This window comes from Solanum lycopersicum, chromosome 1 (genome assembly GCF_036512215.1).
Source record: "Solanum lycopersicum chromosome 1, SLM_r2.1".
NCBI classification, from domain to species: domain Eukaryota; kingdom Viridiplantae; phylum Streptophyta; class Magnoliopsida; order Solanales; family Solanaceae; genus Solanum; species Solanum lycopersicum.
Genome location: NC_090800.1, coordinates 1,110,473 through 1,130,744, shown reverse-complemented (window position 1 = coordinate 1,130,744; position 20,272 = coordinate 1,110,473). Strand labels below are relative to the sequence as shown.

The 20,272-nt window shown below is 33.9% G+C and overlaps 3 protein-coding genes across 6 annotated transcripts; 2 read left to right on the top strand and 1 right to left on the bottom strand.

Annotated features, from left to right (window-relative positions):
- Window positions 1-715: 715 nt before the first annotated feature.
- Window positions 716-6,499, top strand: LOC101267441 (PP2A regulatory subunit TAP46). Its single transcript, XM_010317845.4, has 9 exons — window positions 716-1,016; window positions 1,116-1,238; window positions 3,744-3,830; window positions 3,939-4,043; window positions 4,174-4,335; window positions 4,930-4,965; window positions 5,063-5,134; window positions 5,471-5,751; window positions 6,026-6,499. The coding sequence occupies exons 1-9, from the start codon at window positions 921-923 to the stop codon at window positions 6,279-6,281; spliced, it is 1,218 nt and encodes a 405-aa protein (XP_010316147.1). The 5' UTR covers window positions 716-920; the 3' UTR covers window positions 6,282-6,499.
- A 1,658-nt stretch (window positions 6,500-8,157) lies between these two features.
- CMT3 (DNA (cytosine-5)-methyltransferase 3) lies at window positions 8,158-16,384 on the top strand. 3 transcript variants are annotated; one of them, XM_069295670.1, is made up of 22 exons: window positions 8,396-8,526; window positions 10,643-10,711; window positions 10,887-10,927; window positions 11,022-11,121; window positions 11,603-11,710; window positions 11,795-12,007; window positions 12,306-12,405; window positions 12,726-12,898; window positions 13,261-13,326; window positions 13,403-13,672; window positions 13,826-13,884; window positions 13,968-14,034; window positions 14,124-14,453; window positions 14,540-14,608; window positions 14,689-14,775; window positions 14,885-14,972; window positions 15,080-15,168; window positions 15,250-15,354; window positions 15,434-15,477; window positions 15,578-15,647; window positions 15,740-15,843; window positions 15,915-16,384. In XM_069295670.1, the coding sequence occupies exons 3-22, from the start codon at window positions 10,914-10,916 to the stop codon at window positions 16,084-16,086; spliced, it is 2,328 nt and encodes a 775-aa protein (XP_069151771.1). In that variant the 5' UTR covers window positions 8,396-8,526; window positions 10,643-10,711; window positions 10,887-10,913; the 3' UTR covers window positions 16,087-16,384. The 3 variants fall into 3 exon arrangements, with proteins under 3 accessions (XP_004228597.2, XP_019069180.1, XP_069151771.1); XM_004228549.5 differs by lacking the exon at window positions 10,643-10,711 and having other exon boundaries at window positions 8,158-8,526; window positions 11,795-11,914; XM_019213635.3 differs by lacking the exon at window positions 10,643-10,711 and having other exon boundaries at window positions 8,158-8,526.
- Window positions 16,385-17,182: 798 nt separating this feature from the next.
- On the bottom strand, window positions 17,183-18,787 carry LOC101264962 (probable rRNA-processing protein EBP2 homolog). 2 transcript variants are annotated; one of them, XM_004228637.5, is made up of 2 exons: window positions 18,738-18,787; window positions 17,183-18,330 (listed from the first exon to the last, which is right to left on the bottom strand). In XM_004228637.5, exon 2 carries the CDS (start codon window positions 18,318-18,320, stop codon window positions 17,445-17,447), a length of 876 nt encoding a protein of 291 aa, XP_004228685.1. In that variant the 5' UTR covers window positions 18,321-18,330; window positions 18,738-18,787; the 3' UTR covers window positions 17,183-17,444. The 2 variants fall into 2 exon arrangements, with proteins under 2 accessions (XP_004228685.1, XP_069151776.1); XM_069295675.1 differs by having other exon boundaries at window positions 17,183-18,348; window positions 18,738-18,781.
- Window positions 18,788-20,272: the final 1,485 nt, after the last annotated feature.

Below are 20,272 nucleotides of genomic sequence, written 5' to 3'. Positions count from 1 at the left end.
TTTTCATCATATTAGAGATTTAGTAAATGAGTTCGTATAATATTACTTTCGTTATTATTTTACAAACACATATAAATTCTGATAAAAATAATTGGTAGACTTTTAAACTTTTCAACGGTGACATACAAATTGTGACAGATACGCAATTTTATTTTAGGCACAATATATAAATATGTCATTTAACTTGACTTCATTTCACATTTATATCATCAAAACTCAAGTTATGGTGTATACAATTAGATACTTGTATAAAGTCAAACAACTAGACACATGAGTCTTATACGTCACAATACACAAAATATTATATAAGACATAAATTTCCATGCAGGATGTCACATAAGACGTGTGTTTATTTATTTAATTTTATATAATTTTAAATGTATATTTGTGTATATTCAAAGTTGAAGGATATAAATATGAAACGAGACCAAGTTAAATAACATATTTATGTATTATGCCGTTATTTTATCACTTCATCTGTTTCAATTTATGTGAATATTTTATTTTTCGAGAGTCAAACAATTTTAATTTGACCTAGAATTTGCGCATGAAATCTTATTTTTTTTAAAAATAAAATTTATATATTTATAAATTACATAAAAAAATACTATAAATAATAATTCAAAATATTTAAAAAATGCATAGTAATTTACCATAAAAAGTAAATTTGTTTTAGTTTCGATTTCGAAATGTGCATATAAATTGAGACGGGAGTGTGTTATTGACTTTTACCCAAATTGCCGCGAAGATACTCGAACATCCTTTTATAGACCCGTTTTCCTTTTTCTTTTTTTACAGATTCAAATCAAAGCCCTAATTTCAACAAATCTTCAATTTCCCCAAATTCAATTTCATAGATCACAAATCTGTGATTTTATAGCGTTTTCTTCATCAAATCCATAAGCTTACTACTATCAGTAATGGGTGAATTGAATATGCAAGAGATGCCATTACCTGCTCTGTTCGAGCAAGCTAAAAAAATCCATGATTTGGCTTCGGAATCGAGCGTTGATCAAGTAGTATCATTTTATGTATTTCTGAGAAATTTTGCTGAAATATTTGATTTTTTTGAGTGTTGATTGAATTTGTGTTTGTTTTGATTGTTGATTTTGTAGGGAATAGTGAGGAAAGGTTGTGAGATTTTGAGAGTGTGTGAAGAAATGATTGGGAAATTAGGGCTGTTTTCGCTTAATGAGACTAAAGATGATATTAGCACAGCAAATCTCAAGTATATTCTGGTAAGTGTTTAGTATTATTAGCACATGTATTAGTTCTTTTGTTATTGTTTGCTTTCATGTTACTGTATGTGTTATTTGTTGTGCTTCGGTTATCGAGTTATTTGGTTGTTGTTGTTGTTATTGTTACTTTTTTTTTTCTGAATGATATGTAATGCTTACTTTATTATTTACTATGTCTTCTTTGATTCTGTATTTTTCTTTTCTACTGGCTTTTGTTAAGACGATACTTGATCCGAGTGTCTTTTTAGGAAACAACCTCTCTACATCTGGGAGGTAGGTGTAACGTTTGCTGTAGTCTACCCTTCTTAGACTCTTGTGGGATTATACTACACTGGTTATGTTGTTGTTGTAAATTATGATTAGTACTTGTTAGTAAATCTAGTTTTGTGTTTTTTCTGAACTTTTGATACATAAGTAATAGGTACTACCCCATCTGTTCCAATTTATATAATAGCTTAATCAATACTGAATTTAACAAAGAATGAACTACTTTTGAAACTTGAGTCTTAAACACGTCATAATGTTTGTGATACAACCCAGGATAGTGTGGTTCTCCCTCTGTTGTATCAATTGTACCAGAGCCACCCACCATCGTGCTTTGTGCCTGTTGTGCCTTGGATGGTGACACAGGTATTGTAGTTTGTCCTGGGGCTAGAAATGGTTTGGCACACAATTGTCAAGGACGACAATGTGAAGTGTGGTGATTTGTTATGATCCTATTGTAAGGTATGAAACTTGAGTTCCACACAGATTAAATGGAGAGCTGATTTGGGGCTATTATAACCTTTGGATCACTCACGTCAACAACTATCATTTGGGGTGTTGTTCTCCTAGGATGTATCAGTTTGTGTCTCAAAAACTTTTGGAACTTGTGGCAACATGCCATACCAGCAGTGTGGTTATAAAAACTTCTCATTAGGATAAAATGAGAAGTATAAACTTAATTTTTCTCAAATTTAGAAATGTGTCATTTTTCTTGGAATTGACTAAAAAGGGATGTGTGTCAGATAAACTATAACAAAGGGAGTAATAGAACTTCTTTAACAAAGCCTTGGCCTTATATTTATTGGTTAAATCAAGGTGGCTATGTTGTTGAGATTGCATGTTCAATTCTCATAGAAGTATGGGCTTTAATCTAACTTACATAAGATCATGTTTTGCTAGTGCTAGCTGATGTTAGTTTTTTTATCAGACGTTAGGTTCTAGTCCTACATTTTATTCGAACTTAATATTTCATCATTTCAGTTTGACTGTTGCTTTTTTTTTTTGAAACAACCCAAATAATGTCCACCTTTCTTTTTTTAATACTTCTATCAAGTCGACGATGATTTTTATGTTTTGAAATGAGGAGTATAGAACAGAAGAATGCAACAGCAAGTATTTAATGATTTTTGCAGTATCTGTGGTGCAGTTTGGTGGAAATTGTGTAGTTTCGATAAAAAGGGCCTTTTTATCTGCAATTGATGCTACCGCTTTAACTTTTCTGGTAATTCCATTTGGTTTTTGCGTAAACATATTTTGTTTGTGAGGAGAATTATATAAATGACTAGCTCACTCAGATGTGGTCATTCTTTGTTGAAGATATTCTAGATTGCTGTTGTACTATTTATCAACACAGTAGTCATTTCCCACTAAACTACTCAATAAATACTGCCAAATTGTCTGACTTGAATACTTGCTGTGGTCATTTCCTGTTATTATTTACTGTGAGATCGAAGATGAGGGCTGGGTATGTGGGGTGGAAACTATATGGAGTATGGACTAATCTAAAACTTTTCTGCGACTTTATTGCTGCCATAGAGGTTAAGAGACTTTGCAACTTATAACAGTTCTTTGGTTTAACACTTATCACTTCTCAGAGGGTAGGCAAGCTGTCATCTAAAGCATTTTGTCATGCTGGGGTTACTGTGATTTTCTTCCATAACCATTCAAAAATATTTGATGGCCTCATCTTTTTTTTAAACCAGATCACCAAGAACAGTCTCGTCCCATTTGTCACAATTTTCCTTCACAACCAAAGAACGTACTTCACCGCACCCTCCTTATCACCATCATTAATCTCCTTTATTTTTTCCTCCCTTCTTTTTCTCTACTAGCTGTTAGCGTCACATCCTCTTATCACTTTCATTGCCTCTGTAAACAACATCTCGTGTTTCCTCTTGTACTTGATTTGTGCTACTGCTACCATTGTCCATAGAATTTCTAATGAACTTGTGATTGCAAGGGAATTAGCTTGCTGTTTCGGCACTACACATAACCTGAATGGGTTTCTCATTGGTCAGGGCTGGAAACTTCTTCCATCAAGTTATTTTCGTTCACTATGTTTGATGTAGGTCCATGCTATCGTCAGTAGCCTGAGCACCTATTAGAATCCACTAATGTCAAGCTTGATGTTCTTGCTTTATCCATTTCTAGTTTTAGTTTGTTTCGCAGTTGAATTAGTAGTTCTTTGATCTTGTTTTGGTACTCACAACGGATATGGAGTCTTATATTTCATTATTTCAGGTCCCTTATTATCTAGCGGAGCTAACAGAAAAAATTGCAGAAGATGACAGGATAGAAGTACTCAAGGCTTCACAAGCTAAGCTAAAGGTAATGACTATTACGGGCTTAATCTATGTAATAGATTCTGTTCTAAGAAGGATAAATAAACCTATTGTTTATTGATATCTTCTCATTTTTATTGGTCAACATTTCTAGGAGTTCATTTCATTTTGTGAGACAATGGAACTTGTTCCTGAAGACGAGATAGAGACATCTACCCAAGGTGGATCTAGTTCTTCTGTAGATCGTAGAGCTAAAAAGGTAGGCTGGACGTCATGGTTTAATTGCTGTGTACGAGTGTTATATTTAACGCTTCGAATCTTATCGCCCTCTAGCTTAGATCCCTTCAATTTTTAATAAGATTGTTACTGAGTACATTATGTTATTTCAGATAGCTCGTTTCAAACGTCAAAGAGCTGCTGAGTCAAAACTACTTGAATTGAAGGAGCGGAGAGAGCGTCGTGGACGATCGACTAAAGCAGCTGCATTGTCAAGTCCTGTGGAAACTGGAGAAGAGGACGTGTTTGATGATGACGGTGAAGAAGAAAGGGAGGTTTGTTAATTCCCCTAGTTGTGTCATGCATTAGCATAAGCTATTTTTCTGTCCTTTTCTTTTTCTGGTGCTGCAACTTTTATGGCTCTTAATTAACTGTCATCCTTATCATTTGAGGAATTAGTCAAAAGTTTTTATAAGCTGGTCAGTAAATAAATGAGCTAATATAAGTTATAATTCTGTTGGATGATGCGAAGCATCAAGCAGTTGATGCATATGTTATTCTAGAGATCGACAAGTGAAGTGCAAGACATTGGAGCTCACATTGGATAGGCACTCCGCACTCATTATTTGTGTTTATTTGTCCGCATGAAATGTTGACCGTCACCCTATTAACCCATCACAAAGATTTGCACGTGACATCAATGGCTAAGGACCTTTCCATTTTGAATATGATTTTATTGGAAGGATCTCAATTTTGTTTACTAGATGCCATTTGATTTCTTGGATTGAACTGTAATTTTCCTCTATGATATACATAGCTTGATTAAGATGCAAAATTTGCTGTCGCTTAGTTATTTCCAACCTCAAGTTTTGGCTTCTAGATCTCATTTTGAGTAAATGTCTGATTCTTTAAAACCATTATGCATGCAGGCATGGCTTACAACTATTTCCCTGGCCCTTTGTAAGGTTTGCCAAGATGTTCTATACTCATTTGAGTTGAATCTTTATTTATTTCCTGTGCTTGGTACCTTATCTTCGTAGTTTTCTAATCACTGCCCTGCAGGCCTTTGATTTGCTTGAAATGCTGAAGAAAGAGGAAGAAATACTATCTGCTGTCAGGGAGAAGCAGCTTCGGGTACTATTTAAACTCAGTTGATTTGGGCTTCTTTTCTGTGCTAATTTGCCATTCGGTTCTGGTAGCTTTTGAATATGGTAATTGCTATTTGAACTTGTGAGTTCAATCTTTAATTCTCTCGCTCTTTAATGAGTTCATTTGAGCGTGTGATTCCTGCCCCAGTATGGAAGGGCGTTGCTCTAGTCCTTCCCGCAAGACTACCTAAAGCATCAACATTAAGTTGCTCTTCTTGCAACTCTGTGAACGTGTGTTACTCCATATCTTAAAGACAGCTTTTGTATCATTGTTCTCTAGGTTGTGCATTTGCTTCGACACATTACTTAACTTCTTTTGTAGGATGGGGAGAAAGAATTTTCTCAGCTAATACTTGACGAACGCACCCAAAAAGTAGAATCTTGGCATCGTGATGCTGCTGCACGAGCTCGATATACAAAACCCGCAGCCCCCATCACCTGTGCCACTTTTGCACAAGATGTCATAGAAGGGAGGGCCAAGGTCTCACAGGCGCATGACCATAAACACCAGCCTTTACTCTTTGGACCAGCAAGTCTTGTTGGTATGAACCCTACAACTGAAAGGCAAAGAATAGCTGCCCAGGTCTTTCAGCCTCATTATAGGTGCGCATACACATAATCTCTTGAATTAAAAAGTTGATATATTTACTCCATTTTAGATTTGTATATACCATAATAGGTCCCATTCTTCTACTCTTACCTGAAAGTTGATGTCTATTCATAGCTATTACCTTGACACCAAAAAAGAGTTCAATCCAACACTTTATTTTGTCCTAGTTGATCCTGATTCGACACTAGAAGTATATTGATTTTCTCCCAATTACCGAATACTTTAGCCTCAAATAACTAGTTCTCTAATCTTTATTCATATTTATAGATTACCAACGATGAGCATTGAAGAAGCTGGGCTAACAGAGATGAATATGATGAACGAATGGCAAGAAAGGAATGTTAAGCTCATGGAAGAAGCAACTTCTTCATGGTACAATGACGGTCCCAAGACAAGGCCAAATGAAGATGACGAAGAAGATGATAATGATGATGCCGCCCAAGAAAAGGCACGAGCATGGGATGACTGGAAAGATGACAACCCTCGTGGCGCTGGTAACAAGAAGCTAACTCCTTGTGGTTAAAAGCAATTACATCAGAATCTAAGAACTCCAATCAATAACCTTTTTTAGCACCTAGTTTATAACTCAATTGACATGCTACACCAGTTTGCCATTAAGTTGGAAACCATTTTATTCTTGTTTCTATATGTGTTGCAATTTTTGTGTAATGTTGAAGGTAGATTATGTATTATAAAGTGGTTTTTATTTTATAATTGGTAATGGAACTTTCTCTAGTAAAAGAGGTGAGTACTACACCATATTTTAAATATTGACCTAGTTTGAAACAACAACATACACAGTGTAATACATGTATCGGGTTGCGTTATCACAACGGAAGGTAGAGGGGGGAGTATTTTCTTATTATGTACTTTTTGGTTTAAGTTTTTTTTTTGTGTGTAGCTCTAGCCCTAGTAGAGGTCCTAGACTAGACTATAAGGGCTAGCGTCGAAGAATTTGTTAGACGGCTAATTTCACTTAAACACTTGATATAACAAATAGCAAGGGGTAGGGTTAAGGATTACTCACGTCACGATGGATAGATAGATTGAATTCTGGTTAATCGTCGTAAACTTGTTAAGTCATGTCTTTGTCATATTAGTCTAAATCTACTTAAAGTGACTCTTAATTTGATAGCAAACCTTATAATAACAATTTCAATAATTGTAATGGTTAGATTTAATCTATACTTTTTTACCATTAGATTTGGTGTAACAAGAAACAATTACTATACCTTGAAAATATGGTAAGAAGAGATATCTAATATGAGTACTTTATTAATTTGTTCCAATAAATAGGTGTAAACTAATGTTTTAATTAAACACATTTATAGTAAATAAAATACTTCCTTAATTTACTTGCCAAGGAATTAGCAGATTGCATTCCTTAAATAAATACTCCCTTTGACTAAACATTATTCTTTGTGATATGCAAATTTTTGCATAGTCTTTAAATTTCTAAATTTTTTATTTAAAATATCAAAAATTTAAAATTTTAAAATACTCATTTGTCACTATCAATTTAATACGATACCCCTAATTTTTTCTTTTAAAGAAAACATTTAAATAATTAAATAAGTTGATATTCAGTTGCTATTACGTAAACTCTTTTCGCTCTTTAATAATACCAAGAAAATCAAATAATGTTCTGACAATAGTTTTCCAACTTTTTAACATTAATATAAATAAAAAATGAATTTTACCAAATCTTTTTCTAAATCAAATACAAAAAAAAAAGGAAAAATGCTGCGATCAAACTTTCAAAAAATGTTCATTTATACCATAACTTAAAAGTTTGGCTCATTTATGCCATTATAGTTAAAGAAAACATTCGTTCATGTCATTATCTTTTAACGGTGATTTTGCAAATTATTTTTGACACGTGATCAATTATAATTCGGCTACGTCATCAATTTTTTTAATATAAAAAATCATAATTCTAAAAAGAAAAATTGTATTATTTTTTTTAGTTTTTTTTATTAAATAAATTGATGACGTGGTCGAGTTATAATCAGCCACGTCATCAATTTTTTTTCAATAAAAAAAATCAAAATTCTAAATAAAAATTGGACGTGAAAAATAGTTTTGCAAAATCACTGTCAAAAAATAATGACAATGAATAAACTTTTTCTTTAACGATAATAACATAAATAAACCAAACTTTTAACTAATAACATAAATGAATCTTTTCTGAAAATTTATTTCGAACCTTTTTCCTTAAAAAAAAAATATCATACCCACTAATCAATCACTACCCGGACGTGACCCTATAATATCCAATCCACTTTCGTAATTTACCTTCAATTCCGGATTCCCGCCTTTACCACGTTCTTTTTTTCAAAATTATTACTCAACTCCCCTCAAAAAAAACTCTCTATATATATACATACATATATTTTCTTCATAATATCTCACACTTTTTGTATTCCCCCACCTTTACCTTCCCTAACCTCTCTTACCCATCAATGTCGAGCAAACGGAAAGCTTCTCCGGCGGATTCATCATCGGATTCTTCTAAACGACATGCATTAGAAGTAGTGAAAACTGTGGATATAGCTTCGGATGAAGTAGCGGAAGGTTTTCGGGACGACGATGAGTTTGTAGAGGATAGGGATATTGTATGTGATAGTTCGATCGGCGAATCGTCTGGTCAGAAAGAGGTGAGAAGAGTTGCTGTACGGGCGAATGAGGAGCAGGAGGGTGAGTTTTACGGAGAAATTGTGCTGGATAGTGAAGCTAGGAAAAAATGGCCTCATAGATATATTTTAAAGGTTTGGTTTGAAGTACACTTTATTTGTTCTGTATTAATGTAACTTTGTTTTTTTTTGCCTAATGTGACATGTTTTTTGCTTGTGAATAAGCTTAAAGTCCAATTAATCTCTAAAATAATGTTTAGTGAGGTGTTGTGATCATATTTTTTCTTGTGAATGAGTATTTTCTTATATAGTTGATGTTAAATCACTGATATTTTACTTTATGGTTAAAAACAATTAATGTAAGGGTAGTTATTCATGCTTATAATTACTCCCTTTGTCCCAATTTACGAGACATTTGTTGTTGAGAATTTGCGTATGAAATTTTCAATTTTTTTGAAAGGAAATTTATATATTTATAAACTATGTCAAATAAGTCATAACAGTTGATAATTCAAAATGTTTAAAATATCTATGAAAAAAATACGGTCAAAGTTAGGTTTGTTTGAATCTCGAAATTCGAAAAGTGTCACAAAAAATGGGACGGAGGGAGTATTGATTTTAGACTTGAACTGTTGTGGGCTATGAAGTCAGGGAGAAATGGTCTCATCGATACATTATAAAGGTTTGTTTTGCATTGCATTGCAAAATATTGTTTGGTATTACACTACTTTGCTTAATGTGTGAGTTAGTGTTGTCGTCAACATAAATTTTGACTTGTGAATCAGCATTTTGTGAAGAGGAAAGACTAAATCATTGATATTGCCATGTTTTGTCTGTATATTTGTTATTCATGCTTTTATATGTGTATGTTTTCTCCATTTGTGCCTTTCCTCAATAAAGTTCGCTTTTTTGTGCTTAGTTTTGCAACCAATGTTAGAGCTTTTTGTATTTTCCGCTTTTAATAACACTAAAGAGAACTTATAAACACTGTCATAGTATTTTTCAACAAAAGAGTAAATAGGAATATGCAAAACGAAATCTAGATAGTCTTGAGTATTTTTGTTTTAATGTACAAATGCCTTAGATTTGAACTACAACTTATTATGTCATTGCATGACAGACCATGCTAAGATCAAGGAGCTAACAAAATTAAAAAGAACTATTAGGTGAATCTCGAGGGGATAGATTATATAAACCAATAAAGTATACATAGAAGATATCTTGTCTTAAAATATTTGGTGATGTCTTTCTATTTGTTCTAGCCTTGGTTTATAAAGTTACTTGATACATGTTTGTGAGATATGACATATATCTTGTGAAATTAGTTGAAATAGCATTAGTGGTCTGGATACCACAATTATAAGAAGAATATCTTGGCTTAAATGCGAAGTTAAGAGGGATCAATAACAAGAACTTTGGCATTCAAATGCTTACTTAATAATTGTGGCATGACCTTTTTTCAAAAAAAACTTGGGTTAGGAGTAGGAGATTACAAAGTGAGAATCCTCACCAACATGGCTCGACCTCATTGAGTCCAGTAGTTGAGAACATATACTAGCAATTTGGAACAATTATACAATGGATCAATATCTAAATTTTGGTTTCTAATTTTTGGTCACTCATGCATAACATCTACAAACAATTTGTATATGTCCTTTATTGGTATCTTTGTCCTGGCTCAAGCAAGTTTTGTAGAGATCTGCCCAACTGAAGCATATGTCCTTTATTGGCATCTCTTTTTTCAAGAGCTTCCAAGAACAATTATTTCAATATGAGCACACATTTATATGTGTAGCTTGCTTTTATAGATATTACTTTGTTTGTGTTGCTTCACTTTAGTTTGTCAATTACATGCTCATTTACTATACAACTGTCTAATCTAGAGGTAGGCTAACTAGGTTGTCTTCATTCACCCAATTACGAACGTATCCTCTAAACAACATGTTATAGTTGTTACTCTTTGTTTGGTGAGAGGATGGATTGAGTCTCAAGTATTATAGAGAGGGTTAAAGTAATCATCCATTAAAGTTGAATTCCCTTTCCATTCATCCTTCTAGATTATTGCTATGAATTCCATTGCCTACTTAATTGTTTAATGAGAAGATAATATCTTGTTTTTTGAACCTTAAAAAATTGCATAACTAAATAACTAAGTTAATATTCTTCATTTTTTATTGAAAATTTTAAATTAAGCTTGTAATGTTTGAAGATATTGAATATGTAAGTGTACTTGTACTTTTGTCATTAAAAGGCCCTCTTGAAGCATGCTTAAGTCATGGAGATCAAGGCAATATAAACTTGGTGTTTTGTTTGCTGGCTGGTAAGCAATATGGTGCCTAACATTGTCTCTTTTCGCCTATGGGTTCTTTCTAACATAAAATTTAGTTAGCATAGTGATATTCTTGGTGCCTATGGGCTGTTTCGTAATATTCTTGTTGTTGTTTCTATTGTTATTTCATACTTATATTATATTTCATTATTTTGCCAATGAACAGGATAACGTGAATATAAATAGTGCATCTATGAGCTTAAATTGGTAAGTTTGCACGATAAATTTTCTCTCTATTAGCTTCCTCTAGTTTATGTTGGTGCCATTTAATCGTTATGCTAATGTTTTGTACTTTGTGCAGCCAACATGATTCGGACGAATTAATTCAGGCCAAGTGCCATTTTGCACAAGCATTAGTTGATAATGTCATTTATAAACTTGGGGATGATGCATATGTAAAGGTGAATTCTACGATGCTCAAGTATAGTTAGTCTTCTCGTTCTGAATTGACTACCCTTTATTCTACAATCTACATATCTTTAGTATATGACTTCAAAAATTTTAAGTCTTTTTTGCTTTCTTAAGTTTCGTCTCCAGTCAAAACTAGATACACAATCAAATTGAGACGAAGGATGTAATAATGTGTACTAGATTTCCATCTTGTTCTGTCTCTTGGATTTTCTAGAAGTTGATTTTCTTTACAATTATGATAAATCTAGTTTCTTCCAAAAGAACTTTATCTTCCACAAGTTTGTGAAACTAACGAAGACGACTTGATTATCTCTTAAAACTCATAGATTATGTAATGCATATAATACCTTAAAGTAGGAAAACATGCAGAAGTACATGTATCAATCTCCTTAACAATTCTTCCTAATTATAGGTATATGATCATTTGATGAATCTATATGATGATCTTGTTTCTTTCTTTTAATTGAATAGGCTGCAGAAGATGAAGATGATTACATATGCAAAATTGTTGAATTTTTTCAAGGTGTTGATGATATGAAGTATTTTACTGCTCAGTGGTTTTACAGAGCGAAGGATACCGTAAGAAATACCTAACTTATGAAGGCTAGTTCTTCTAATCAACACTTCTAAAGAAGTTGACTCTAACCTTTGTTCTTTTATCAGGTAATTAAAGCTCATGACCAGTTTATTGACAAGAAGCGTGTATTCTTGTCAGATATTAAGGATCACAACCCGCTTGATTGCCTCGTAAAAAAAATCAAAATTGTTCCAATATCCTCAAACGTATGTCAGCCTTTACTTAATGTTAGAGTTTCACATTGGTTGGAGAATGAATTGGTGCTTTGCTTATATGTTCTTAGCAATCATCTTCTCATGGTATTAGTCTACATCTTTTCATGATCCATATTGAATTGCATGCTCTAGTTGGGCTATGGGGTGGGTGTTTGGTGGGTGGGTGGGTGGGGGGTGTTAGAGGAGTCCAGAGTCCTACATCAGTTGAGGTTGAATAGTTCGTTTGTTATAGGGTCTTCAAGTCTTGTGTAATTCTACACTCAGGAGCTATTTTTTAGGGATGAGTTAACTTAAGTGCCATATTGTTACACTTGCTAAGAAGATACTTTGATTCCCATGGCTTTAACAAGCAACACTAATGCGTGTTGGACATTATTTGTAGGTAAGCTTACAATTCAAGGAAAGTTTGCGATTAGAATGTGACTACTACTATGACATGAAGTACCTTGTCCCATTCTCATCATTTATTAGTTTACCATCAGGTAACCTTTTTCAAGTATATTTCTCATGAACATAGTAATAGAAGTCTATTATTTTCCTAAAATATGTTTGATTTGACAGCAAAATATCTTCTTTACAATTATCTCAATTCTTTTTTTTCCCTCCAATCAATACCTACGACATTGTTATCAAATTTAACCAAACACTCAATGTAGAACACTATTTAATTTGTGAATATTATCAATTAAACTATTATAAATAGCTTTTTAGAAATAACTGTTGTTGTAAGCATTTCCCTTTGTATTGAAGACATGAGATATTACTTTGAATATATAGATAACAGGAACTGTTGTTATTGTAGATGTTTTAAGTCCTGATAGTGAATCAAATTCGACCATATCAAGTGACGGTGATGTTGTGGAGGTCAAAGAACAGAAGCAAGAAAAGAAACTCTTGGATCTTTATTCCGGTTGTGGTGGAATGTCTACTGGGCTGTGCCTGGGTGCTGATGTTTGTGATGTTAAACTTGTCACTGTATGTCCTATTACCCAATATGTTTTCTTGTCCTTTCTCCAATTTTATGTTTTTTTTGTTGAATTATGTGTCCACTTCATAAAAAAATTGAACTATTAGAGATAAGACAGTTTTATTTACTTGGATCTGTAATCGACACACCCTTGCACATGTGTGGCTACTTTTTAGATGGCCAAATTTGTGGTAAGATAAGTGTTCTAGAGTGGTAAAGAGATCTAAATGCATCACTGTTAGTCCGTTACCGTTTGGGTATCATGTCAAATTGCGTGACTATTTTATCTAAAAATTTAAGCTTTCATTAAAAAGGATACTTCTATTTATTTTACTGTCTTATCTTAGCACTTTATATTTTTTGACTGCAGAAATGGACTGTTGATCTAAATTGTTATGCCTGTGATAGTTTAAAAGCAAACCACCCAGAAACCGAGGTAATGATTGATGAGGCATTATGATTTTCTTTTTTCTTTTAATATCTTTACATGAATAAATTGTATGATTTTGTAGGTGAGAAATGAATCTGCTGAAGATTTCTTATTGCTTTTGAAGGAGTGGGAGCAGCTTTGTGCATCCTGCTCCTTATTGAAAAGCAATACCCCGACACATCCTTTGTTGAAAGTGGGAGATGCAAATGTGGAAGATGATGATGAAGGTGCAGATGATGATGATGGGGGATCTGGTGATGAAGATGAAGGTGAAATTTTTGAAGTGGAAGAGATCTTGGAAGTTTGTTATGGAGACCCGAAGGAAATAAAAAAGCCAGGCCTTTATTTTAAGGTATTTGTTTACTGTGTTTGGATATTTGTGTCTACTTTGCTGCTAACTCTTAGGTATATATTATGTAGGCTACTCTAGTGAACAATTCAAGACTTGTAGATAAGTTATTGGGTTTTTTGGTTGTTCCTCATATCACTTACTGCTTATGACTAGGTACGATGGAAGGGTTATGGCCCAGATGAAGATACTTGGGAGCCTATAGAAGGCTTAGAGTATGAATTTTAAACCAAGCAACATATTGTGAATTGACATTTGTCATTAATACATTTATCTAATGATTGATATTTTTCTGTAGTGGCTGCCAAAACAAAATAAAAGACTTTGTGACTGATGGCTTTAAAAGAAGTGTTTTGCCATTACCTGTAAGTTCCCTCCTTTTGTCTAGATTTGGGTCTCCACAATACGTATTTGCAATTCTTTGGTGTGAACTTTTTTATTGGTTTTATACTAGGGGCAAGTAGACGTCGTATGTGGGGGACCTCCTTGCCAAGGAATAAGTGGCTTTAATCGTTTTAGAAATTCAGCAAATCCATTACAAGATCCAAAAAATAAACAGCTTGAAGTATTCATGAGCATTGTGGAGTTCTTGAAGCCAAGGTTCGTGTTAATGGAAAATGTGGTGGACTTGCTTAGGTTTGCACATGGTTACCTTGGAAGATATGCACTAAGCAGACTTGTTGGAATGAACTACCAAGCACGGATGGGAATGATGGTTGCTGGGGCATATGGACTTCCACAATTTCGTATGCGTGTCTTCATGTGGGGTGCTCTTCCTTCAGAGGTATAGAAACAATTACGCTTAAATATTCCTTTTCTTGTTCTTGTTTGTGCTCACTGCTCAACTTAAAATCTCTCCCTGTCTTGCAGAAATTGCCACAATATCCGTTGCCCACACATAACGTTATTGTGAGGGGTGGCATTCCCACAGAATTTGAGGTAGTGTACCGAATTTGTTAAAACACTGCATACTCTTTCATGTTGCCATTGGCTGAATACGTTTTTGAATTTGAATACAGTTAAATGCAGTAGATTTTGAAGAAGGCCTGAAGGTCAAGCTAAAGAGAGAACTTCTTCTCGAGGATGCACTTTCAGATCTTCCTCCTGTATGTAATAAACATTTAAGTTGCTCGAAAGACAGACTATCACTTAGTTAAACATATACCTAATATGGCTCGGTGTTCCTTTATTTATGCAATTAATTTTGAATTTTAGGTGGAAAATAATGAACCAAGGGATGAAATGCCATATATCGATGAGCCAAAATCAGTCTTTCAGCGTTTCATAAGATCAAGGAGGGATGGTGAGTTTTTTTATTGATTATTTGGTCTTGGAAATATGCATCTTGGTATTACCTGAAAATAGTTCAGTATTTTACTAATTAATTATGATTGCATTTCTATATCATAGGTACGTTGGGTACTGTTTTGTATGATCATCGTCCCCTTCAGTTAAACGAAGATGACTACCAGCGTGTAACTCAAATTCCCAAACAAAAGGTATTACACTTGTTGTGACCTGCTATTTGCGATAGAACATGAGTATATCTATGGGGTTATTGATTCCTTCAATAATTACAGGGTGCAAACTTCAGGGACTTGCCTGGGGTTCGTGTTCGTGCTGACAATGTTGTTGAATGGGATCCAGATATGGAAAGAGTAAAACTTCCATCAGGGAAGCCTTTGGTAGGATTTGCTTTTCGTGCTACGTGTCATTTTGATGGTTGTTTCTGTTTCTGTTTCTTATGGTTCTGCAACTTCACAGGTTCCTGACTATGCAATGACTTTTGTTCGTGGCACTTCACAAAAGTAATGATACAATGTTTTCCTGATTTTATTTAGCTTAGCGCTACTACTCCTCAACCATCATAATTGTTCTTTTGTTGTCATCGTATTTGAAATTATGCAGGCCATTTGGTCGTTTATGGTGGGATGAAATTGTTTCAACAGTTGTTACACGAGCAGAGCCCCATAATCAGGTACCTTTGCCTTTGTTCGTCTCAAAATTTCATCGTGTGTGTCTTCACTTGGTTTAGTCTGATACTCTTAGTTGCTTTTGAGCCCCTTTCAGGCTATATTACATCCAGTGCAGGACAGAGTGCTCACTATCCGTGAAAACGCAAGGCTGCAAGGTTTCCCTGATTATTACAAATTGACTGGACCAATAAAAGAAAGGTAACATCGATCATACATGTTCTTAATGATCTGTGAAGTAGAATATAATCTTAGCTTGGTCGTGTTCTTAGGTACATACAAGTTGGAAATGCAGTTGCAGTACCAGTTGCCCGGGCTTTAGGGTATTCTTTAGCATTGGCATTGAAAGGATTGTCGCGAGATCAACCATTACTTACATTACCACCTAATTTTCCATGTCTTGAGGAACTGGTCTCCAATGACGAATCTCTAGATAAGGTTTAATTATCTGAACGTTACGTCAAGGTACTAACCTCAACTGATTATTCCAAGTATTATCATTCATTAGTTTACTGAAAACAGTTGTTGCAATGCAAGTTCTGCATTAACATTATATTTTTTTGTTAGTTGCTAATTTAGGACAATGGAGAAGTTGGAAGTAGGTATTGTGTTTTTGTAGGTATCATTAATTTCTACATTGGATTGACAACTTAACTTATTTTGGTGCAAATGATAACTGTTGTATTGCAATGGTTACATTTTGATTATTTATCTTATATGCAAAGCTTATTTCTTTGCTTAATTAATTGTGCTCAATTTTGTTTATAGCAAGCCTGTTAACTTCTCGTTGGCGTATTGTTGAGATTCTCCCTATATATATATTCTAATGTAATTTCATTAGTGTTAGTTGAAAAGTAAAGTTTGCGCAACCTAAATTTTGAGGTTATGATGACACACCACGCGAAAGTCAAAAGAAATACATATATATGAGACTCTCGAAGAAAAGCCAGACCACAAACGATAGTGAACCAAGGAATAGTGTTAGTTGAAAAGGATAGGTTGTCATGACCTAAAGGTCAAGGTCATGATGACACACCCTGTATAAGCCAAAAAAAATGCATATATACGAGACTCTTAAAGGAAAGTCAGACAATAAACGATAGTGAAACAAGGAATAGTGTTGGTTGAAAAGGATAGGTTGTCATGACCTAAAAGTCAAGGTCATGATGACACACCTTGTATAAGCCTAAAGAAATGCATATATACGAGACTCTCAAAGAAAAGTCAGACCATAAATGATAGTGAAACAACAAGGAATAGTGTTGGTTGAAAAGGATAGGTTGTCATAACCTAAAAGTCGAGGTCATGATGATACACCCTGTATAAGCCTAAAGAAATGCATATATACGAGACTCTCAAAGTAAAATCAGACCACAAACAATAGTGAAACAAAAAGGAATAGTGTTGGTTGAAAAGGATAGGTTGTCATGACCTAAAAGTCAAGGTGATGATGACACACCCTGTATAAGCCAAAAGAAATGCATATATACAAGACTCTCAAAGTAAAGTCAAACCACAAACATAGTGAAACAAGAAGAAATATTCCAAAACCTATTAGCAATAAGTATAATGAGTATGTAATGCATTTCTAGTGTCCAAAATACATCTCAAGTCTTCGAAAGAAAAATTAAAGACTTTAAATGAAAAATGGAGACTAATGACGATCCCAAAGGTAAAAGATCTCACCCCTACTTTTGTTATCCTTTTGATGTTAAAGCTCTCAATTAAATACAATTTCATCCGCGTTTAACAAATGAATAACTTTGGTCTAGTACAACAAGAGTAGTAACTGATGAGTAGAACTATCTCTTAACGCGTTTGTTGTTTTTAGCAGAACGATCACCTTTATGCAATCCACCGAAGTCGTTGGTAGTGTCAGCAGTGTTCTGCTTCTTTAAACCTTTTCTACCACCAAATCCAAACTTAGAATCCTTGAATTCCCGGTTTTTCCTCTTTTTGTTGAACCCCTTCCCTTTTCCACCTGAACGATCTCCGGGAGATACACCAGGTCTCTTCTTATTTGATCTCTGATAGGGTTTATCCGTGTTTCCTCCGTTAAATGCCAAGTCTAGACCGCCAGCATCTTCTTTATCAAAGCCACTCTGCTGCCTCTGCTTCCTCCACTTTTTAACGGACTCAATCTCTTGCTTCTTCTGCTTAGTTCGTTCTTTCATCTTCTGTGCTTGTACATCTTTAGCAAGTTTCTTGTTATCTCTAGCCTTCCTCCTCTCCTCGGACTCCTCAATCCTCCTCTTCTCAGCCAAGAGTCGGCCCTTAACTTTCTCCATATGAGTGTCAGACTTCACCATTTCCGCATAATAATCAGAGGGCCTTAGAAATGGTTCACCGGTAGACTGAAAGTTGACATACGCTTGGCGTATACCCTCCAACCCTTGAGTGTAAAACGAGTGCTCCCTCGCCAAATCATCGTTCACATCCACCTCTTCTTGCTCCTCCCTATCGATGCTAAGCCTGTGAATCCAATCCAAATCATCAGGCCAACTGATATCAGCTAGCCTTTCAAGTAATCCATCCCTGTTATATACAGCAGTTTTCGAAGGTTCAGCCAGTTTTACGACTTGCTGATCCCCTTCTTCATCTTCCGATTCCGACTCCGTTTCTGGATCGAAATCACCATTCTCTGGATTCATCATAGCCAATTCATCCACAACCATCATATACAATCACCTAAAAACATAATATTAGCTAAAATTACCAGTCACAACATTGAACTACACAAATTACAACTTCTAATAATACTGAATTGACATGAACTCCTCAGCCATACATGGCTGCACCCCCCCCCCCCCCCCCCCCTCCCCCAACAACAACAAAATCCAATTGTTTGTGGTAATATGTAACAAAAACTAATCTTTTTAACAAGCCCATATCTTATTTTTGTTTATTTTTCAATTTCTCACACCAAATTAGCACAGGTTACTCTATTTCAAGAAATCATCACAAAGCAACCAAATGACAGTCAAATTAGCACTAAAAAACACCAAAATAAAAGACAATTGAATATATAAGTAATTTCAGTTTGCTAATTACATCAATGAAAAACAATGGAGATTAACAGAGATAAAAGAACTTACAAAAAATTGGAAGAATTCGAAAAAGTTCAGAAATTTTTTGGGGAAGAAGGGTTTAAGGGTAGGGTTTTAGTATAAATTGGTGGGCTGAAATTTATTGGGCTATACTAAATGGGCTTGAGAGTATTTGGGTATTTTATTAAAGGCCCAAAAGTAAGGCTCATTTACCTAAAATCAATAGAGGTAATTTCACAAGTAGCCATTAGAAATAACTTAGTTAGGCTTCATAGCTATAATATTTAATTGCGATTCTTAACCACATGTTAGAGAGAGGAGAGAGATGAGCAAGATTGGGAGAGGGGGAGAGATACAAATAAGAGAGGGCAAAGAGCGGATAGAGGTGAATTTTATTTGTGTACCTGTCAAATAATTGTATATATGTAATTGGTATCGAGAGGGAGGAGAGAGGCGAGTGAGAAAGGGGAGAGAGTCGAAAGAGGCAAATTGTATTGTAAATCTATCATATAATTGTAAATGTGTGTGTGTGTATATATATATATATATATAATTTTATTTGTATATGTATAAGAAAGGTATATATAAATAACTTTATTTGTATATGTATAAGAGAGGAGGGAGGCGAGAGAGAGTAGAGAGGTGCAAGCAATTATAGCTAAAACGAGGTTGTGAGTGATAATTAATTCAAACTATAGATATGTTAACTAATTAACTAGTATATGTTTGCTTATTCACGTAATTTTTCCAAATTAATAATTTGAATTGAGTTTGTTTATTACTTTGTTGATAATGCATTATTAATTTAGTGGTTATGATAATGATTTAATTTTTTCTCTTATACCGAATTCTCAGCTGGTAATTGTTTGAGATTTTTTCTTAACGGAATAAATTTTGTTTCATACTTCCATTTTTGAAGTCTCAAACTTTGGTTATTTTACAATGTGCTAATGTTTGCTTTTAAGCAAGAAGCAATATGTCAACTTATTTGCATGGTTTGTTTCCTTTGTTTCTAAATATTTTTTAATGATTTCTTTGTTTGAAATACTAATTGTTAAGTCGATGATCAAATTGATAACAATCAATAAAAAAAATATTTTGAGAACATGTCTACAATAGATAACTGATAAGTCAAACTTATCTGATCAAAATGCAACCCTAGATTGACAAGATAAATATAAATTGACCTTATTCCTATTATGTGATTGAGATATTATTCTCGACAAATCGTCAGCTCGATATTTTAAGCCATCATTTGAATTTTGGAAAAAGCTACACAAATTGTTGTAATAATTTAAGTTGCCCACATACCTATTAGTAATTGCTAAGATATCGTTGATCTAAGACTATGCTCTTTTTCAAAAATAATGATCAATTATTTATGATATCCTATTAGTATATGATTTATATCATGTCATATAATACCATCTTCAAAATATATATATATATATATAATATCATTTCTTAGTATGATATATATCGAGTTGGTATTTTAGAAGATTGAGGTGTTTTTCTCGAAGAAATACACTATCACTCCTTTATGATACAATAATAGTATATCATGTATGTATCATAAAAGACTA

Coding starts and splice junctions, on each gene's coding strand:
- LOC101267441 (XM_010317845.4), top strand. CDS start 921: ATGGGTGAATTGAATATGCAAGAGATGCCATTACCTGCTCTGTTCGAG. Junction 1,239..3,743: donor CAAATCTCAAGTATATTCTG/GTAAGTGTTTAG, acceptor TCATTATTTCAG/GTCCCTTATTATCTAGCGGA. Junction 3,831..3,938: donor CTTCACAAGCTAAGCTAAAG/GTAATGACTATT, acceptor CAACATTTCTAG/GAGTTCATTTCATTTTGTGA.
- CMT3 (XM_019213635.3), top strand. CDS start 8,221: ATGTCGAGCAAACGGAAAGCTTCTCCGGCGGATTCATCATCGGATTCT. Junction 11,711..11,794: donor TTTACAGAGCGAAGGATACC/GTAAGAAATACC, acceptor TTCTTTTATCAG/GTAATTAAAGCTCATGACCA. Junction 15,355..15,433: donor TTCCATCAGGGAAGCCTTTG/GTAGGATTTGCT, acceptor GCAACTTCACAG/GTTCCTGACTATGCAATGAC.
- LOC101264962 (XM_004228637.5), bottom strand. CDS start 18,320: ATGATGGTTGTGGATGAATTGGCTATGATGAATCCAGAGAATGGTGAT.